The sequence below is a fragment of the Carcharhinus amblyrhynchos genome, chromosome 14, assembly GCF_965287045.1.
Source record: "Carcharhinus amblyrhynchos chromosome 14, sCarAmb.v2.hapA, whole genome shotgun sequence".
Lineage (NCBI taxonomy): Eukaryota > Metazoa > Chordata > Chondrichthyes > Carcharhiniformes > Carcharhinidae > Carcharhinus > Carcharhinus amblyrhynchos.
Window position 1 is genome coordinate 22,666,349 of NC_137337.1, and position 18,497 is coordinate 22,684,845.

At 42.8% G+C, this 18,497-nt stretch overlaps 1 protein-coding gene across 1 annotated transcript in view; it reads right to left on the reverse strand.

Annotated features, from left to right (window-relative positions):
- Nucleotides 1-11,958, reverse strand: part of LOC145352486 (hypoxia-inducible factor 1-alpha-like) — a 54,977-nt gene extending 43,019 nt beyond the window's left edge. Inside the window, exon 1 of the mRNA XM_080202404.1 lies at nt 11,668-11,958. Within this exon, the coding sequence (XP_080058530.1) occupies nt 11,668-11,696 (29 nt within the window). The 5' untranslated portion in view covers nt 11,697-11,958. The remainder of the gene's footprint in view (nt 1-11,667) is intronic.
- Nucleotides 11,959-18,497: the final 6,539 nt, after the last annotated feature.

Sequence of the window (18,497 nt, forward strand, 5' to 3'; positions counted from 1 at the left end):
TCTTGGGAAGAGCAGGGGTCATTCCAAGCTGTGATACAACCAGAAAGAATGCTTTCTATGGTGCATCTGTAAGAATTGGTGAGAGTCATAGCTAACATGCCAAATTTTCTTAGTCTTCTGAGAAAGTAAAGGCGTCGGTGGGCTTTTTTAACTATAGTGTTGCCATCGGGGAGACCAAATCAGGTTATTGGTGATTTGGAAAAAACATGAAGCTCCTAACCCTTTCTACTTCATCCTTATTGATGTAGACAGGGGTAAGTTTCCCTCCAAGAAGTCGACGACAACCTTCTTCGTTTTGTTGACATTGAGGGAGAGATTACTTTTGCCACACCTGTTCACCAGATTCTCTACCTCATTCCTGTACTCTGTCCAGTCAGATCTTGAGAGACATCAGAGATAATGGCGTGGGAAGAGAAGTCACTGCAGATGATTCTCAACTACGACTGAATAGATAAGAATGAAACGGGATGAATGAAGTCCAGCCCAGCTGAATATTGGTGGACAGATACTGCAGCAAGTTGGTGCCGTCAACCCTGTCACAGACAGGTCGAGAAGGGAAAGTTCATCACTGTCTGCCACACATGTTGCCATTTATGACTTTAACAGACTGAATTCCTGCGTGCTTGAATTCTAAGTTCTGGACAAGATGGATTTGGGAAGCATCAACAGGCTCAAGGACAGGAATTGGAAATTGGGGATGGGGTTGTAATTAGTAATGACACAGGGGTCGAACGTTGCTTTTATTTGAAGGCGGCGGTGATGGCAGAGAAGATGGAGACAGTATACAAGGAGAGGAAATTGACAACAATATCATCTAAGATGAGAACCAAGAAGGAAGCCATTTAGTGGGAATAGGCCAGTGAAGAGAGAGTGCATAGTAAATTGAGGTGAAAGTCACCGAGGAAGAGATATCACTCTTTTAGGGGCATGGAACAAAATGCCCCCCAGCAGAATTTCAGCCAAGTTGACACAACCACCCAAAATAAACTTGTGACAAAGGCTTTGTTTACAAATGAACCAATATCCTGGAGAGAGATGTGAACAGAAATGATAGCTGAATGACCAGGAGAGTGTATGAAGTCACCTTGGGAGGGCTGAGTTAAATGAAAGGAGACTTTCAATTATTAGCAGCAGGTATTGGACAGAAAGATCAACAAGACAGTAGGATGGGCAGTTCAGGTTACTGATAAGGAGTGTAAGTGCGTCACGAGCTTTTCACAAGATGCTGAGAAATACCGAAGGGAAGTTGTGGGCTACTTTAAAGAAACAGTGAAGCCAGGGGTCGTGACAGAATGCCTCAGGAGTTGGAGGGAGCTAAAGAGAGAAATAAGGGAGACAAAAAAGTGAAAATAGAAGGGATGAGCTCAGATTCAGAGCAGCAGCCAAACACATGGCTGGAACAGACACACTCAAGCTGTATGGATCTGGTTACATATCAATATGATACTGGCAGCAAATAAGAAGAGGGGAGGCAACAGGATGGAGTCCAGGGTTAAAGCTATTATAACTGAGATGGAACAAGGTTGACACAGAAAGGTTGAGTGAATATGGGAAACCAATGAGCTATTGTCCAAGTTCAGCACCAGGTGTGTCAGGCAAGCACAGTCCAGAAGTTTTTCAAATTGTAGAATTTTGAAGGAATTATTTCCTCATACAATACAGATTCAAGTAATTTGCAGAAATTATTGCAGGACAATAAAATGCTGACATATTTGGAGGTCACCACAACATTCAGAAGCAGCAGAAAAAATGCTCAAGTCCAGTTAAGTGAAATCCTGGTCAAGAAGTTGAGTGTGTTTGAAAAAACTCAACTGAACCAAGAAGCCAGTCGCACACTCAATTGAAAACAGTAGAAGGAAGAGCAATAAGCTAATCAAAAACCACTTTTAAACTAAACAATTGAACCACAAATTGTATCAATGCAGAAACAGCCTTGACATTCAGAATATTCAAAATTACCACACCTAGCTTTCAAAACAAATGTAATCAAACAAGGAAAACAGCCATGCCAGGCCCTCAAAGGTTTGGAAAATAGTCTGTAAATAATCATTCCAGCAGGGTAGATGGACTGCTAAAGAACAAATTTCAGCTGGAAAAGTACATACCAAACTAGCACTTGTAACTCTCCTAGTCACATTATGATTGCAGAATCTGTTAAAAGGTGCCTGCGAAGCACTAGCCTTTAGAACGTCCAATGTTTTAAGAATAATAAAAGCTCATTTAACTTGTACCCCAAACATTGATGCTGATAAACCAATCCGGTTTAGACTGGATCAGTACAACAATCTTCAAGGCTACTGATTCATGGATTCCACAGGAACAACAACAGAATGCAAATGTCAACCAAAAACACAAGGATACCATTTAGTTAAAACAGAACATGGTCAGTACCAGAAGATGACGGTGGTGTAGCGGTAATGTCACCAGACTAGTAATTCACAAGCATAAAAACTTTCTCGGGGTACATGGCTTCGAGATCCCACCATGACAGCTGGTAGAATTTAAATTCAGAATAAATAAAAATTGAAAGCTAGTATCAGTTATGTTAACCATGAAACTTTCAATCGTTGTAAGAATCCGACTGGTCTGTACACGACTCCAGATCCATGGCAATTTGGTTGACCCTCAACTGCTCTCTGAAATGGCCTAGCATGCCACTCCGTTCAAGGGTGATGATTGTTAGGCAGCAAGTGCTGGCCTTTCCACGTATATGAAAGAATTAAAAAACTGTTCAAAAACTTCTGCCTTCCGGATCTGCCTATGCTTGGTGAAGAAGTTACCGAAGAGAATCCATCAGATAATAAGTGTGTTCCATATGTGAAAGGCAAGAAATGGACTTTGGTCACCACGCTTCTGATCCTAGTAGCTGTAAAAATATCAATAGCACAGCCTTTACTCTGTTATATAATTTGAAACTATGCAAGCATGTTAAACGTTCCAATTATATTTGTATCAAAGATATATCCATAAATCTCATTTGGCATTGCTTACATTGCGCTAAGAAGGAAAATTAAGTGATCCAAGAATAGACAACAGGTTATAGAGAAAGTGCTTGCTCAGAATGTTCTCAGAAAACTAATATTCTTTTGAGTTGCAAGAAAGCAAAGTTTTCTTTTTCTTTCATTAGAGAGAGTCAAATATACATCGATGCCAAAAAGATAATGATTATTATTCAGTAATAGTTACCTAGATTTGCTTCTCACTGTTAACAGATAACAGTGCTTTGGATGAGCACTTGAAATGTCATAAGATTTGGAGATATGAAACAAATGCTGGATAATGGGATTTGCATGTCTTTAGTGGCAGGTATGGTTTCTGCAGACTGGAAGGGCCAAACAGCTTTTTCTGCACTGTATGACTGACTCTAAAAATCATTTTTGTCTCTATAAACTATAAAGATTCCATGCACAATGTCCTTCATTCCTCATTCTTTATGCTGAATTAGTCAATGTCAACTGGGGCACTTGAATGGGTCTTAGGATATGGCAGGCAATTTTTTTTTGTTTTAAAGGGGGTACCAGGAGCTATCACCTACAGAGCTGTACCCTAGCAAGAGTCAGCTGACCCCTCAGCCTGTATTCTGCTGATTTTATATTTTCCCCATTGGATAAGTCAGTTCAACTGGCAAACAGTCTCCCTAGGCTTGAAAAAGAACACTCCCCTAGGTGAGGTAGCTTTGGGCTGGCAGCAGAGAAAATCTCATTTAACAAAGCCAACAACTTCATGAAAAAATGCAAAAAAAACCCCCAAAATCTTCACACTACAACTATGTACAGCATCTATATGGTGGTTCACTTCTCCAAGCCCCAGTGCATAAACAGTTCTGAGAAACACCCCACATCAGGCACGTAAGACAGGGAACATACTCTAAAAAAGGCTATTGCACCTCCTTGAAAAAGGGATGTTGCTGATAATCTTGTGAAGTATCTTATCAAATGCCTTTCTGAAGTCCACATAAAACAGTCAAATATATCAATACCACCCCAAATAGAATATAACTAGATTAGTCAGACAAGTTGTCTATAGTTTCCTGATATCGCCAGCCCTCCCTTTTTAAACAATGAGGTAATATTCATATTTGATTGTAATGGCCCAATTCCAGATTCTAGAGCGTGCTCAGAAAATTAATACACATTTGACTTAATCAACTTTATTTAATATTCTGGGGTCTAATATTACCAGATTAAAGAAACTTTTCTAGTTCAAGCCTCATTCTTTATGTTACTATTTACATAAAATCCAATAAGTTCTTTTAAGAACATAAGAAATAGGGGCAGGAGTAGGCCATCTAGCCCGTCGAGCCTGCCCTGCCATTCAATAAGATCATGGCTGATCTGAAGTGGATCAGTTCCACTTTCCTGCTTTCTCCCCATAACCCTTAATTTCCCTGTCTATCAAAAACCTATCCACCCGTGACTTAAATATATTTAGCGAGGTAGCCTCCACCACTTCAACGGGTAGAGAATTCCACAGATTTACCACCCTTTGAGTGAAGAAGTTCCTCCACAACTCTGACCTAAACTGCCCCCCCACTTATCTTGAGGCTGTGTCCTCTTGTCCTGCTATCCTTTATAAGCGGGAAGAATCTGTCTACCTCTACCCTATCCATCCCCTTCATTATCTTATACGTCTCTATAAGATCCCCCCTCATCCTTCTAAACTCCAACGAGTACAGACCCAGTCTATTTAGTCTCTCTTCATAGTCCAACCCCCTCATCTCCGGTATAAGCCTAGTGAACCTCCTCTGCACTCCCTCCAAGGCCAATATATCCTTCCGCAAGTGCGGTGACTAAAACCGAACACAGTACTCCAGCTGCGGCCTCACCAGTACCCTGTACAGTTGCAGCAAGACCTCCCTACTTTTATATTCTATCCCCCTCGCTATAAAGGCCAACATTCCATTTGCCTTCTTGATCACCTACAAGACTGGGTTTTTGCGACTCGTGCACAAGGATCCCCAGGTCCCTCTGCACCACAGCATGCTGCAGCTTTTTGCCTTTTAAATAATAATCCCTCCTACTATTATTTCTGCCAAAGTGGATAACCTCACACTTGCTAACATTATACTCCATCTACCAGGTCCTCACCCACTCGCTCAGCCTATCCAGATCTCTCTGCAGACTTTCCACACCCTCCACGCAATTTGCTTTACCACTCATCTTCGTGTCATCGGCAAATTTCGTCACCCTACACTCAGCCCCCTCCTCTAGATCATCTATATAAATGGTAAATAGAGGCCCCAGCACCGATCCCTGCGGCACTCCACTAGTCACCGACTGCCAACCAGAACAGCACCCATTGATACCAACTCTCTGCTTCCCATTAGACAGCCAATCCTCTATCCACGCTAACATCGTGCCCCCAAACCTTTTGCAGCAACTTTTTGTGAGGCACCTTATCAAACGCCTTCTGGAAATCTAAAAACACCACATCCCCTCTGTCTGCGGTTCCCCTCTGTCTACCACACTAGTCACATCCTCATAACTTTAGATTCTCTTGTAACACTGGTATTTTGGTATTTCCTCCTGTGAACTAATTTAACAAATTCATTTCCTTATTGTCTACAATAATCTCACCTGCGCCTGTTCCTCCAGAGGATAACATTTTCTTTCTTCCATGGGATATGGGAGTTATGAGCAGAGCCAGCATTTCTTTCCCATTCCTAACTGCCCTTGAATAAGCAGTGACAAGCCACCTTTCTGAACCAGTTGCAAATATCTGATTTCACAACTCAAGTGCTTCTGAGGTACATAAACGCTCATAAGCGCAAGTATTCTTTTGAAAAACAGAGAGGAGGAGGAGGAGACGGACTAACCCTGAAATATTACAATTCAAATTGACCTGGGGTAATCACAGTTCAAAGGGGAAGTTTCATGTTGCTGGGATAATAGTAAACAGTATTCACACTAGGACTACAATGCCTACTTTGGATATTTCTGGAGGAGCCACTCTGACTCAAAATATCTTGGGAAATGCTCCTAAGTTATAGCGTTTCAACTGACTCATGAATTCCACAGATCATAGAAGCCTGTAAAGGTCAAAGGGGGAATTCTCCCTTCTTGCCTGAAATCGTAGTGGGCAGGGGGCAGACCACGTAAAGTTCAGTTGATCTTGGGCAGGATTCTCTGGTATTGGGGCGAGTGCGGCCGAAGAATCTCACCTTGGGTTTCTTGATGGCCCGTTATCTCAAATAGAGATGTAAATTTGTCAAATGGGTCACAGAATCAATAGGCTCTTACGAGCAGAAGATAATTAATTTACATTTCTATTTGAAGCATCCCAAATTAAGTCACACTGCTATGGAGATAGGCTGTGCAGGTTGTGTGTGTGTTTCCTCACAGTAAACTAGCAGTTCAGTTAGGAGTCAGGTGGAGATCAAGAGAGACAGGGGACGTAAGTCTGCAGGCTGAACCATTGAAAAGGGCTCTGAGAAACAAAAGGGGTCTTTCAGCTTTGAAAGTCACTAAATAAGAATATAAATGAGGTGCAGGCTTGAGTTGTGGTGTTCATGATCACGAGATTAAAGAGTCAGAGGGTCACCTTGATAAACACAAGTGGGGGGATCCCAAAGAACTCATACCTTGGAAAATTGCTGGAACACAGCAGAGATTAAAGCGAATTCCACAAAGCTGTGGCATACTCAATCTTGTCCCAGAAGGAGAAGTGAATGATCCCTCAAGAACTCAATGTGCAAGAGAACTCTTAAACAAATTAGGAAGGAAAAAGGGGATAGAGTTTACATTTTTGACAATTAGTAGTACTTTCTTTTCTCTCTCTCTGTATATATACAGAGTTTGCTTTTGAGTAAAACTTGAAATTTTGTGCAGTTCTTTCACCTGATCACTACTTTAAAACTTCCCTTGAAACATTAATAGTTCCACAGAGAACATAAATGATGAGTCCATCTGGAGCAATTGGATCAAACATCTTATATTCTTAGAGAAGTATTCTTAAATGTAATGCTGGTACAGGACTTTGTGCATATACACCCCCATTTTGCTACAGCCCAAGATGGGACCAATAACTGGATATTTCCTTGCTTCCCTCCAGCACCCAACCACCAATACCCTTTTAAACACGTCCTCACCCTAGAACCACGTAGGCAACAAACCACTTTGGACACTAGATCCTGCCCTCAAAGGATACATGTCTTCCCAGTTATTGGTAAATTCCCTACAACTACATTAGACGTTCCCCTACTCCGCTGCCCACACTTAGCCTCTGGTTCCAAGTTGCTATGGTCAGCATTCTGGCTGTTCTTCCCTGTCTTCATCTTTATCCTCTCAGCTACCAACTGCATGCGTCTGTTGATTAAGATCAGCTTCTGCAAGCTGCTGCTCTCTATTTCAACTGGATTCTCCTTACTCTGTACAAAAATGATCACAAGAATCCCATTCTAATCCAGCACGACACTGAGGTGTGAACAAGGTCCACAGCAGACTGTTCAGATAATACTCCTTTTCACTATATGTCAGCATGTTTCCAATTAGCAAACTAGTTCAATACAAGCTACAGAGTGATAGTGGAGCGGCATGGTGGCACAAAACTGCTGCCACAGTGTCAGGAACCCGGGTTCAATTCTTGCCTTGGATACTGTCTGTGCAGAGTCATCTCCCAGTGTCTGCAAGGGTTTCCTCTGGGTGCTCCAGTTTCCTCCCAAAGTCGAAAAGATGTGCTGGTTAGGTGCAATGGCCATACTAAATTCTCCCTCAGTACCCGAAGACATGCCAGAGTGTGGCAACTACAGGACTTTCACAGTAACTTCACTGCAGTAAGCTCACTTGCGACAATAATACATAAATTATAAACTGACAGATCTGCTGCAGTCAGATTCACAGAACAATCTCACCATCATCTACCTTACACATACTACCCATACACACAAACAGCATTGCCATATTCTCTGATCTATATGATTCACATCAATTAATTAGTCTGAGTTGATAAGAACCATTTTTACAAGGTAAGTAGCCATTAGCACTGTGGCTTGTGGCTATTCAGGTGACAAGGAGAGTTAAAACTGGATGCTGAAACAAATATTTGCATTTATACAGGATCTTCATTATAGATTTATAAATGTATAATCCAAGAAATGGATGCTGAATCAAAGAAAGTAATATTCAGTTGGGGCAAAGACATGGAACAGAGTATTAAGAGAGGTACAGTGGCACTGAGATTTATGGAGAGCATTCCTGGATAGTCACAAGAATACAAGATATAGGAGGAGACCATAGGGCGTGTTGAACCTGCGCCATCATTTAATATAATCATGACTGATCGTTTGCTGTAAATCCACTCTCTCAACAGGTCTCCGCATCCCTTGGTTCCCCGAGATACCAAATTTTTGTCACTAAGCACTAAATATAGTCAATGATAAGTCAACTTTCTTGTTGTTCTTGCTCACAAACCCTCCTGGAGGCAAGAAAATTATTCACTCAAAATTGATACACAAAGGTTAAGTGCCTGGGCTTTCAGGGAACTGGATTCGAAGTAGTCTACCTGTACTACAATAAGGCTTACTGTCTCTGGGTCAGGGAGGGAGGAATGGTGTCAAGATGCCGACTTCTGATCACCATTCAGTGACTTCAGTGCAAAACTTAGGCATGGATATCAGATTAGAATAAAATCACATGTGAATAGCTTGCAGGCACGCACAAATGTAACAGTAGTCAATTTCTCTGAACAAGAGGCTGAAACTAAAACATAGATTGATCTCCATTCCAACAGCCTGAATTATCTATACTGGATATAACATTCAATCATGTGCACGGACATACGCAGATGCACTCCAGTGATATCAACCACGTAGATTCATGTCCGTCGCATAGCACCAGAGTGAGCATTAGCCGATTTATTTCAGGTGAATAAATAGATTTCTAATTATACATAAAACAACGCTAAATTACTTGAAAAAATAAAACCTCTTTTTAAAAAGATAACTTTACTTGGAATATTAATTCTAAAAGAAAAAGACAATTCAAATATAATCTCAATCAGAATATCACATGTTGGGACTACCATTTGTGGTCACTGAATCACACAGTAAGAAGACAACCTGATGATTCTAATATGAAGCGAAGAGAAAACTGCAGTTGATCTTATAATCTCCCGTTGGTATGTTTGAGTTCAAGGTCTTTTGCTATCTGTTTCAAGTTTGTTGCAAACTGCAATATTAATAGAATTCCTTCAAATTTCTGATTTAAGTCACATGCACCAAGACTAGTTTTCACCAGAAACTTCCTAAGACATGAAAATAAAGCAATCCAGCATGGAAATATCATGTCGCTAGTTGATAATTCACCCATCCAAAAAACGAACAATCTGCGTACACGTGAAACATTTGGTGGAAAATGTGGACACCAGCAAGAATCACTGACATTTCCTTTGCCTTATGAATTTGCCAGTTAACAGGGTCTTACCAAAGCTATAAGACCCAAGAAAGGAGGCCAAAAAGGCTCTCCCAATTTTAACACATACCCAGTTACAATTAAACACCAAAAATAGCAGACAAATCTGCAAGGCACTTCATAGTGTGCAGAACATACAAGATTGAAGGTGAACATTGCGATGTATACTTAGTGTTCACCTTCATAGTCAAGGTCCATGGCTGGCATCAGTGAAGCTTAAACTCCTGGGTCTCTCCAGCCTGTGGTAGGTCAAGTAGCTAAGGTCTCAGGTACATGCACAAATTACTAATATACAGTAATCTAGTGCTCCGATTATCCATAAGTTGTTACCTGTCAAAGATTCTCCTCTATTATGATGGATAATTTACATAACACTAGCCTTTATCTTTAGCATTTATTGCCCATCCAAAAGTCAAACTTTGCATTACAACATTCCAATGATGTAACCTAGGGCATTTCATTATGTTAAAGAAGCTGTACAAGTACATGTTGACATGATCCTTAATTGCCTTCGAGGTGATGGTGGGCAAAACTTAAACTACCGCAGGTGGTGCAGTTAAGTTACTTACATAGTACCGTTAGGTAGTCTGGGAACTTAACCAGTGACGCTGAAGGATAGCATTCCCATGCATCTGCCACTGTTGTCTTTCTAGTCATGGAGGCTGAAAGCTGTTTTCAAAGTCTTGGAGAATTGCTACTATGCAACTTGCAGATAGTATACACTGCAGACGAAGAATGGTGCTGTTGGAGGGAGTGATTATTTAATAAGGGGGCACCAATCACGGGTGCTACTGAGCCTTGGATGATGTTGAACCATTTGAATGTTCTTGAAGCTGCATTCATCCACACAAATCGGAGGCATTCCCTCATACTAACTTGTGCCTTGCTGATAATGGAAAGGCTTCAGAGAGTCAAGGGATGAGTTACTTGCCACAGAATTCCCAGCCCCTGACTTGCTTTTATGGCCACAATATGTGTATTGTTGGTCCGGTTAGGTTTCTGGTCAAGTCAAGGGCATCTAAATCTTTGATTTCTTTGGTTTTTCGTCTTCAATTTAATGTGCACCACAGTTTAGTATTCATGAATAAAATTTGAATCATTGTTCTTATTGGTTTGTAATTTATTAAAAACCGGATTTAAGGCTTATACACTTACGAATAAATCTTTCTAAAGTCAAGTTCACAAAATTAAAATGGCACAGACTGGCAAATAATAAGTGGACACACACATGCAGTGATTTAGCAGTTACGCCGAAGTGCTCAACAGAAATCACTTCCGAAAATATATAAGAACATTAACCGATTGACAATTTCCCTTCCACCTCACTTAGTTGAATATGCAACCACCTTAGAATGCCAAATATTGAACTTCCAGCTTAATCACCCAGCAATAAAAGCGTTTATTTTGATGTTTAAAAATATCCAGATCGGCCCTGGAATGAATATAGAAACTACAGCAAAAAAAATCTCTCCTTCCACTCCAAAAAAGGACTAGGACTTTAGTCACCATTCCATCAGAGCTAACAAAGAATATAATAATCTATAACTATAAAAACGATAAAAATCTCAAAGGGAAATTGTTACAATTAACTCAGGATATTCAATACAACTTCCCAACACAAGTCAAAGTGGCTTTTCATCAAAGCTGTTAAGATTTGTTCGAGCCTCTCAAATTAACGTGGCACACATTTCGATGCATATTGTCCCACAAGAGGGGGAAATCAGAGAGAGTAATCTCAACTCAAAATGATGGAAAATATCCGAGGATCACTCTAGATGATTTATACTGGTTGCAAACACAAAATAAACTAAATGGAAATTATAAGAAAATTTAAGTAAAGCAGCCCAACGCCCCTTTAATCTCTCCCGGGTGGAGATATCCCTTCATCCCGATCCACCGCCCGGTGTCAACTGAAGGCAAATCCCCAATACAAAGAAAAGGCGAGCGACTGGATCCTGGGGAGTCCCTTAAACAAAGCGGACCAAGGTCACCCCGAGAGGCCAGCCAGAGAGCCGGCCCTCCCGCCAGCAGGCAGCAGCCTCTCCCCGGGACCGTGAGCCCAGGCCGAGCTCCAGCTCCACAAAATGGCGACGCGGAGGCCGGGGGAGCCGGAGCGATTCCCAGCCCCCTCCCCCTTCTCTCGCCCCCAGAATAATACCCCTCCCTCTCCATGGGCTGGGGCACCGAGAGAAACCCCCACCCCCTCACCCACTCCCCCTCTATAATCCCAAACAAAGCCCGGCCTGCGGGCCGCACTCACCACTTCTTCTCGCTGCCCTGCTCCTGCATCTCGGCTTTATTGTCTCCTCGCCCCCGGGGGCTTTCCTCTCCGCTTCGCTTTCAAAGCTCAGGGTAAATAACGGAGTTTCCCCTCCTCCCCCACGAATCCCGCACCAGACAGCGATCGCTCTCCTCCCGCCGGACTCTCTCTTTCTCTCTTGTCAAGCCAGCGGCCGCTGTCACTGCCGATCGCTCAAACTCCCACCACAACACAGAATGGCGCCGCCAACTTCCACCGCCGCCAGCACCAACTTTCTATCGACAGCACCTCCCCCGCCGCGTCACCGGCACGCACGGCCAGCGCCATTGCGTCATCCGCACGCATGATAACGTCGCCGGCGGATGACCCCGCCTCCTTAGTCCGTCCCTCCTTCAGCTTCCTCGTGCCCGGAGCTGTGTGTGTGCCACGCTGACTGAATTGTTGCCAGACGTGTGACCAAGACCCTTTGGCAAGGCAAACAGTGTCATTACATGGGGAGATTTTTTTTCAAAATAAATCAATTTTTCCAATCAAAGGATCGCAGTTACAATTTTCCTTGATTGCATGATTTGCATTGATTCTCACGATTTGCATTATTTTGACCCAGGTAGTTTTTAAAATGTATTTATTAGGGTCACAAGTAGGCTTACATTAACACTGCAATGAAGTTACTGTGAAAATCCCCTAATCACCACACTCTGGTGCTTGTTTGAGTACAAAGAGGGAGAATTTAGCATAGCATCACATAGAATAGAAAGAACATAGAAACCCTACTGTGTAGAAAGAGGCCATTTGGCTCATCGAGTCTGCACCGACCACAACCCCACCCAAGTCCTACCCCCATATCCCTACATATTTACCTGCTAATCCCTCTAACCTATGCATCTCAGGACACTAAGGGCAATTTTTAGCATGGCCAATCAACCTAAGCCGCACATCTTTGGACTGTGGGAGGAAACTGGAGCACCCGGAGGAAACCCACACAGACACGAGGAGAATGTGCAGACTCTGTACAGACAGTGACCCAAGCCTGGATTCGAACTCGGGTGCCTGGCGTTGTTAGGTAGCAGTGCTAACCACTGAGCATTGACATTTGTTCTGTTATTAACACATTCTGCAATCTTTCCTCTTGCCACTATTAGCACTCTTCAGTACTTAATGGCACCATTAGCCATCCACTTTTATGCATATATTATGCTTCACCTTTGTCTTATGTCTACTGCACCTTTATCAATCTCTTTGCTCCAACTTACCCCTGTCCTTTTAATCTGCCCCACCTCCTATACCCGCCTCTCTAATTATATACTTCATTACATTTCTATCTATCTTTAGTTCTGTAGAAGAGTCATATGGATTCAAAATGTTGACTCTGTTTTTCTGTTTCCACAGATGCTGCCAGACCTGCTCTGTTTATCCAGCATTTTCTGTTATTATTGTCTCGTGCTTTGTCAGTTTGAAGAAAGATGGGTCACCATATATGCTTAAAACGGTAATGGTTTCCTAGTGGCCTGCAAGCCTGGATTACAATGTGATGACAAATGACACTACCTTAATTTCTTATTAAAAAAACAATAAATGCTAAACAAAAGCCTGGAAAAGTATGTGTACAATTTACTTTCTTGTGCCTTAGTGAGCCTCCATCACACCTTAAGTCATTAGTCAGAAAGGGAAAAAACAGCAGCTGACAGGTGGTCACGATGTCCAAAGTATTTGTTAGCTAATTTAAGTTATAAAGAGAGGTTGGATAGGCTTGGGTTGTTTTTGTTTGAGCAGAGAAGACTGGGGGGGTGGGGTGTGGTGGATGACCTGTTTGAGGTGTTCAAGTTTTTAAGGGGTGTGGACAGGGTTGGTAGGGTCAGTTAGGAGGGGACACAAGTTAGAAGTGAGGGCTGGGAGGTTTAGGGGGAATTGAGAAAAACCTTTTTACTCAGAGGGTGGTGACGATCTGGATTGCAGTGCCTGGGGGGTGATGGGGCGGGATACCTCACATCCTTTAAAAAGTACCTGGATGATACTTGGCATGCAATGACATTCAAAGCTAAGGGCCAGTTGTTGACAAATGGGATTGGTTGGGAGGTCAGGGCCTTTTACACGTTGGTGCAGACTTGATGAGCCGAAGGGCCTGTTCCGCACTACTGTTCTGGTATTCTGTAATGAATTATTTTTGACGTGCAACCATTGTTCTTCAGAGAGCTGCAATAGCCCAGAGTAATTCAGTGCTTCTTGTAGATGGAGAAAGTGGTGAAGTTACAAACTGCCCATTAAGTTTGTTTTATGAAACCATGCTACAAATAATCGAGTTAACATGACTTCCTTAAGGAAAAAAATAAATTACAGTTCTGTTCTCTTAACATTTGAGCAACTATGCACACAATAAAGAAATGTAAACTACATTTGCTGAAGTTAGTAATGGAATTTTGAATAATGTAAATGTGTTTGGAATCTTTCTGGTGCTGCAAACATTAAATCAACAAATATGCTTCATAAAGGAAACAAAATGTTACTATCTCATTGAATAAACATTGAGTTTAAATATGTATAGCAGCAGGTCAGTTTTTCCTGTTGGATATGATCTGGTGGCTATTACAGAGACGTGGCTGCAAGGTGACAGGGACTGGGAGCTGAATGTCCAGGGGTATCAAGTGTTTAGGAAGGATAGGCGGGAGGAAAAAGGGGGGCACGTAGCTCTGCTGATTAAGGATAGCATCAGGGTGGTAGCAAGGGATGATATAGGAACCAAAGAGCAGAAAGTGGAATCGTTGTGGGTGGAGATTAGGAACAGCAAAGGGAGGAAGACGCTGGTGGGTGTCGTCTATAGGCCCCCAAATAATGATCTGGAGGTGGGGCGGGCTGTTAATGTGCAAATAAGTGCGGCGTGCAGGAATGGAACGGCAATAATTATGGGGGATTTCAATCTACATATTGATTGGTCGACCCATGTTGGATGCGGTGGGCTCGAGGAGGAGTTCTTGGAATGCTGCCGGGATAGTTTCCTTGAACAGTGTGTGTTGGAGCCGACGAGGGAGCGAGCTATCTTGGATCTGGTGTTATGTAACGAAGCGGGTAGAATTAGGGACCTTGCGGTGAAGGATCCTCTTGGGGAGAGTGATCATTGTATGGTGGAGTTTCTGGTGCAGATGGAGGAGGAGAAAGTGGGTTCCCAGACACGTGTCCTTTGTTTGAACAGAGGGAAGTACGGAAGGATGAGAGAAGAATTGGCGAATGTTGACTGGGGGAGCGCGTTGGAAGGTAGGTCTGCTGAGGAGGATCTTTAAGGAGATCTTTCTTGGTGTTCAGCAGAAATTTATTCCGATGGTTAAAGAGGACCGTAGGAGGAGAGGTAATAAGCCGTGGATAACGAAGGAGGTGAAGGAAAGTGTTAAATTAAAAGTGGAGGCGTTTAGAGTAGCTAAGAGTAGTGGGCAAGAAGAGGATTGGGAGAGGTTTAAATGTCAACAAAGATTGACAAAGAAGTTGATAAAGAAGGATAGGATAAACTATGAAGCTGGGCTAGCGCTTAATATAAAAAAGGATAGCAAGAGTTTTTATAAATATATAAAAAGGAAGAGGCTGGCTAGGGTGAACGTTGGACCCTTAGAGGATGACTTAGTGGTAGGGGATGGGGAAATGGCTGAGGCCTTGAATAACTTTTTTGTTTCGGTCTTCACGGAGGAAGACGTGAATAATTTGCCGGGTGTTAGCGATGGAAAGATGGTAGGACAGGAGGGTCTCAATGACATTATTGTTACTAGAGAGGCGGTGCTCGACAGACTGGAGGGACTGATTGTGGACAAGTCCCCAGGACTGGATGGAATGCATCCAAGGGTTCTGCAAGAAATGGCGGAAGTGATAGTGGATGCCTTGGTGGTTATTTTCCAAACATCACTGGATTCCGGGGAAGTGCCGGAAGATTGGAAAATGGCTAATGTTACGCCGTTGTTTAAGAAGGGTGGCAGGCAAAAGGCAGAGAATTATAGGCCGGTTAGTTTAACATCTGTTGTAGGTAAAATGTTAGAATCCGTCATCAAGGAGGAAATAGCGAGGCATCTTGAGGGGAATTGCTTGATAGAGCAGATGCAGCACGGTTTTGTTAAGGGGAAGTCGTGTCTGACGAATTTATTGGAGTTCTATGAGGATGTGTCTAGGGCGGTGGATAGAGGAGAGCCGGTGGATGTGGTCTTTCTTGATTTTCAGAAGGCGTTTGACAAGGTACCTCACAAGAGGTTATTGCAGAAGGTAAGGGGGCATGGAGTTGGGGGTAGGGTGTTAGCGTGGATAGAGGATTGGCTGTCAAATAGGAGGCAGAGAGTGGGGGTCAATGGGTGCTATTCGGATTGGCGTTTGGTGACTAGTGGAGTGCCCCAGGGGTCGGTGCTGGGGCCTCAGCTATTTACCATTTACATAGATGATCTGGAGGAGGGAACCGAGTGTATGGTGTCGAAATTTGCTGATGACACCAAAATTGGTGGAACGGCAAATTGCACGGAGGGCGTGGAGAGTCTGCAGAAGGATCTAGGTAGGCTGGGCGAATGGGCCAGGAAATGGCAAATGGAATTTAATGTTGGCAAGTGCGAGGTGGTCCACTTTGGTAGGAATAATGGTAGGAAGGGCTATTACTTACGTGGAGAAAAACTGCAGCAGGCGACGGTGCAGAGGGACCTCAGGGCCCTTGTGCATGAGTCGCAAAAACCCAGCCTGCAGGTGCAGCAGGTGGTCAGGAGGGCTAATGGGATGCTGGCCTTCATAGCGAGGGGGATTGAAAATAAAAGTAGGGAGGTCTTGCTGCAGCTGTATAGGGCACTGGTGAGGCCGCAGCTGGAGTACTGTGTGCAGTTTTGGTCGCCGCACTTACGCAAGGATATTTTGGCCTTGGAGGGAGTGCAGAGGAGGTTTACTAGGCTGATGCCGGAGTTGAAGGGGTTGAGCTATGAGGAGAGGCTGAATAAACTAGGCTTGTACTCGTTAGAGTTTAGAAGAATGAGGGGAGATCTCATTGAGACATATAAGATGATGAATGGGATGGATAGGATAGAGGTGGAGAGACTCTTCCCGCTCAGAAAGGACAGTAGGACTAGGGGGCACAGCCTCAAGATAAAGGGGGGGCGGTTTAGAACGGAGTTGAGGAGGAACTTCTTCACTCAAAGGGTGGTGAATCTCTGGAATTCTCTGCCCGTTGAAGTGGTGGAGGCTGCCTCGCTAAATATTTTTAAGACGCGGGTTGATGGGTTTTTGATAAGCGAGGGGATTAAGGGTTATGGGGAGAAGGCGGGAACGTGGAACTGAGCCACGACAGATCAGCCATGATCTTATTGAATGGCGGGGCAGGTTCGAAGGGCTAGCTGGCCTTCTCCTGCTCCTATTTCTTATGTTCTTATGTTTCTGATGCCATTAGATTTCCAGATTCATCAAATAAAGGCATCCTTTTGAAGGTGGCTGATCTTAGCTGAGTCAAATTGGCATTAGTGAGATGTTAATGGCCTCAAATTATGATTTGTGAGCTTTATGTCTCATTAATGCAGATGTTTTGATCACTGCCATTTTTATAGCAGCCTACCATTGGATGACTGAGATACCTGCCTGTGGCAGGAGTTAGGCCTATTTTGATATGGGAATCAAGGTTGTAATTAGAATCCCTGATTGGAACTTTGGGAGATAGCCACATATGACAAAAATATTGGCTGGAATTTTACTGTCTCACCTGCCCTGGGAATCGAAACAGGCGAGGGATGGACAATGGAAAGGCCTGTTGACCTCAGGCAGAATTTTACAGTTTCAGGACAAGTGAGGCTGTAAAATTCCACCCAGTAAATTTCCTCCCGTGTTCCTTCTGGCCCCACAAAAATAATCTGGATCTTTTCCCCAGTAGGCTCTCTCATTCAAAAACAAAAATGCTGGAAAGTCTCAGCAGGTCCGACAGCATCTGTGGAGAAAGAACCAACATTGCGAGTCTGGATGACTCAAGACTCAAAACATGGGCTCTATTTTCCCTCCACAGATGCTGTCAGACCTGCTGAGATTTTTCTGGCATTTTCTGTTTTTGTTTCAGATTTCAGCATCTGCAGTATTTTGCTCTTAGGCTCCCTCGCTTTCCCACCAAGGCCGAGAACCCCTCTCCTAAGACTTACCTTGCTGCCAGCAGCATAACTCCTGGAGCACCTAAGATCGCAGTCTAAATTAGGTCAGGCTCATTTGGATGCCTGTTTGAGACAGGCTATCCATTGGATCTACTTCAATGGGGGCAAGGTTTCTATACACCTCTTGTATTAACTCAATGAGGCTCCGGCCTCCAAACATGAACAGGTGACTACTGCCATTCCATTGTCGAAATTTAAAGAAATAGACCCCAAGAAATTGAGTTTATTTATTAACTTTGTATCACAGATGACAGTATCTGAATAGCATGTGGGTTCCTTCCCATCAAATAACAAATTAATGTTTAATAATACATATTTGAAAGGCATTCCAAAACCACATTGGATAGATCAACAATGTATTAACAATTACTCATTTTACATGATTATCATTCATCAGTATATGTACCAATATTTTACATTTTAATTTTGCATTGCAAATTTAGAAATACTCAAATCCTTCCAGGAAAATATATCTTTAAAGTTTAAATTTAAACTTTTTAATGATTATTAATAAGCATAACGATAATATTCAATACGTCATAGAACGTTACTGGGCGAGTTTCAAGAAGTTCAAACAATAATACACTCAATGCAGAATGTTCAGTAGAAGCAACCTTATCGAGGATATAATAAAATCTTGTGCAGAAAAAGTTGTGCAAATCATGGCAGTGTGCTCAAGAGGAAACCCATGCAACT